Source organism: Octopus bimaculoides, chromosome 29 (assembly GCF_001194135.2).
Source record: "Octopus bimaculoides isolate UCB-OBI-ISO-001 chromosome 29, ASM119413v2, whole genome shotgun sequence".
In the NCBI taxonomy this organism is placed as follows: Eukaryota; Metazoa; Mollusca; class Cephalopoda; order Octopoda; family Octopodidae; genus Octopus; species Octopus bimaculoides.
The window spans coordinates 2,265,663-2,266,752 of record NC_069009.1 but is presented as its reverse complement, the minus strand read 5'-3'; the positions used below and the strand labels follow the sequence as shown (position 1 = coordinate 2,266,752).

The 1,090-nt window shown below is 37.3% G+C and overlaps 1 protein-coding gene across 5 annotated transcripts in view; it reads left to right on the top strand.

Annotated features, from left to right (window-relative positions):
* The window catches only part of LOC106876183 (leucine-rich repeat-containing protein 15-like), a 56,288-nt gene that overhangs the window by 45,392 nt on the left and 9,806 nt on the right, over positions 1–1,090 (top strand). For all 5 annotated transcript variants that reach the window (XM_052977922.1, XM_052977924.1, XM_052977920.1 and 2 more), the window contains one exon: positions 272–343. In XM_052977922.1, the coding sequence (XP_052833882.1) occupies positions 272–343 (72 nt within the window). The remainder of the gene's footprint in view (positions 1–271; positions 344–1,090) is intronic.

The following is a 1,090-nucleotide window of genomic DNA, read 5'->3' as shown; positions in this document are numbered from 1 at the left end:
CCACCACCATCACCACCACCACCACTACCACTACCACCAGCATCAGCCTCATCTTCAACACGAACACCATCATCCTCGTCATCATATCCATCAACACCCTCATAAACACAAGCATCACAGCCACAACAATGACCATCTTGATCATCATCTTCATCAGCATCTACGCCATCATTATCAACGTCACATTCCTCAATTTTTAGGCATTATATTTTATATTTCATTACGAACCTCTGTACAGTTTTACACGGCTCACTTTTTTTTTTTGTTACAGAGAGTTCTATGATAACAATATCAATGAAATAGAAGTTGGATCTTTTCAAAATCTTCCCAGTTTAAAGACTCTGTAAGTTAGATTAGCTTTTTGATTCTCTTTTATTGACAATATAATTCTAAACATTTCATGCTTTTCCATGCTTTCTTTTTTCTCTCTACCTCCTTGACGCACCATATACACTCAGTTGCTTTCTGTCTGCCAAAATTTCTTTTCCGTTGAACATTTCTTCTTCTCCTCCTCCTCTTTCTTCCCTCCCCTTCCACCACTATACCCTCCTCCTACAACAAAAACAATGACTGCGGTAACTGCAATGGCAGCAAGAAATATTGCTACTACAACTGCTACTACCCCTTCTAATAATAATAATAATAATAATAATGATAATAATAATAATGGAATGGGAAATGGAACCTGTGGTAGATTGAAGCAAGCGGTCTAACGAAAATAATCCCGAAAACGAAATGTTACTGCCATAGAAAGCACAGTTTCTCCTATACATGTTGTCTTACTGAAACATGTGCGAAACATTTATTTCTATAAAGAAATAAATGGAGAGTGTACAGATGAAAAGTTGATACCAGATAACAATGAAAGTCAAAGGTTTTGGAGTGACATCTGGAGCAAAGACAAGGAGCACAAGAAGGATGTTGAATGGTTGCAAGAACCAAAACAAACAGTAGTCTGTCCAAAACAGGCAGAGCTAGTTATTTCAGTTAGAGAAGTGAAGGATATCAGCAAAAAAAAAAAACAAAAACAAATGAGCATTTGGAAGTCACCGGGACCAGATGGAGTTCAGGGCTACTGGATCAAAAGATT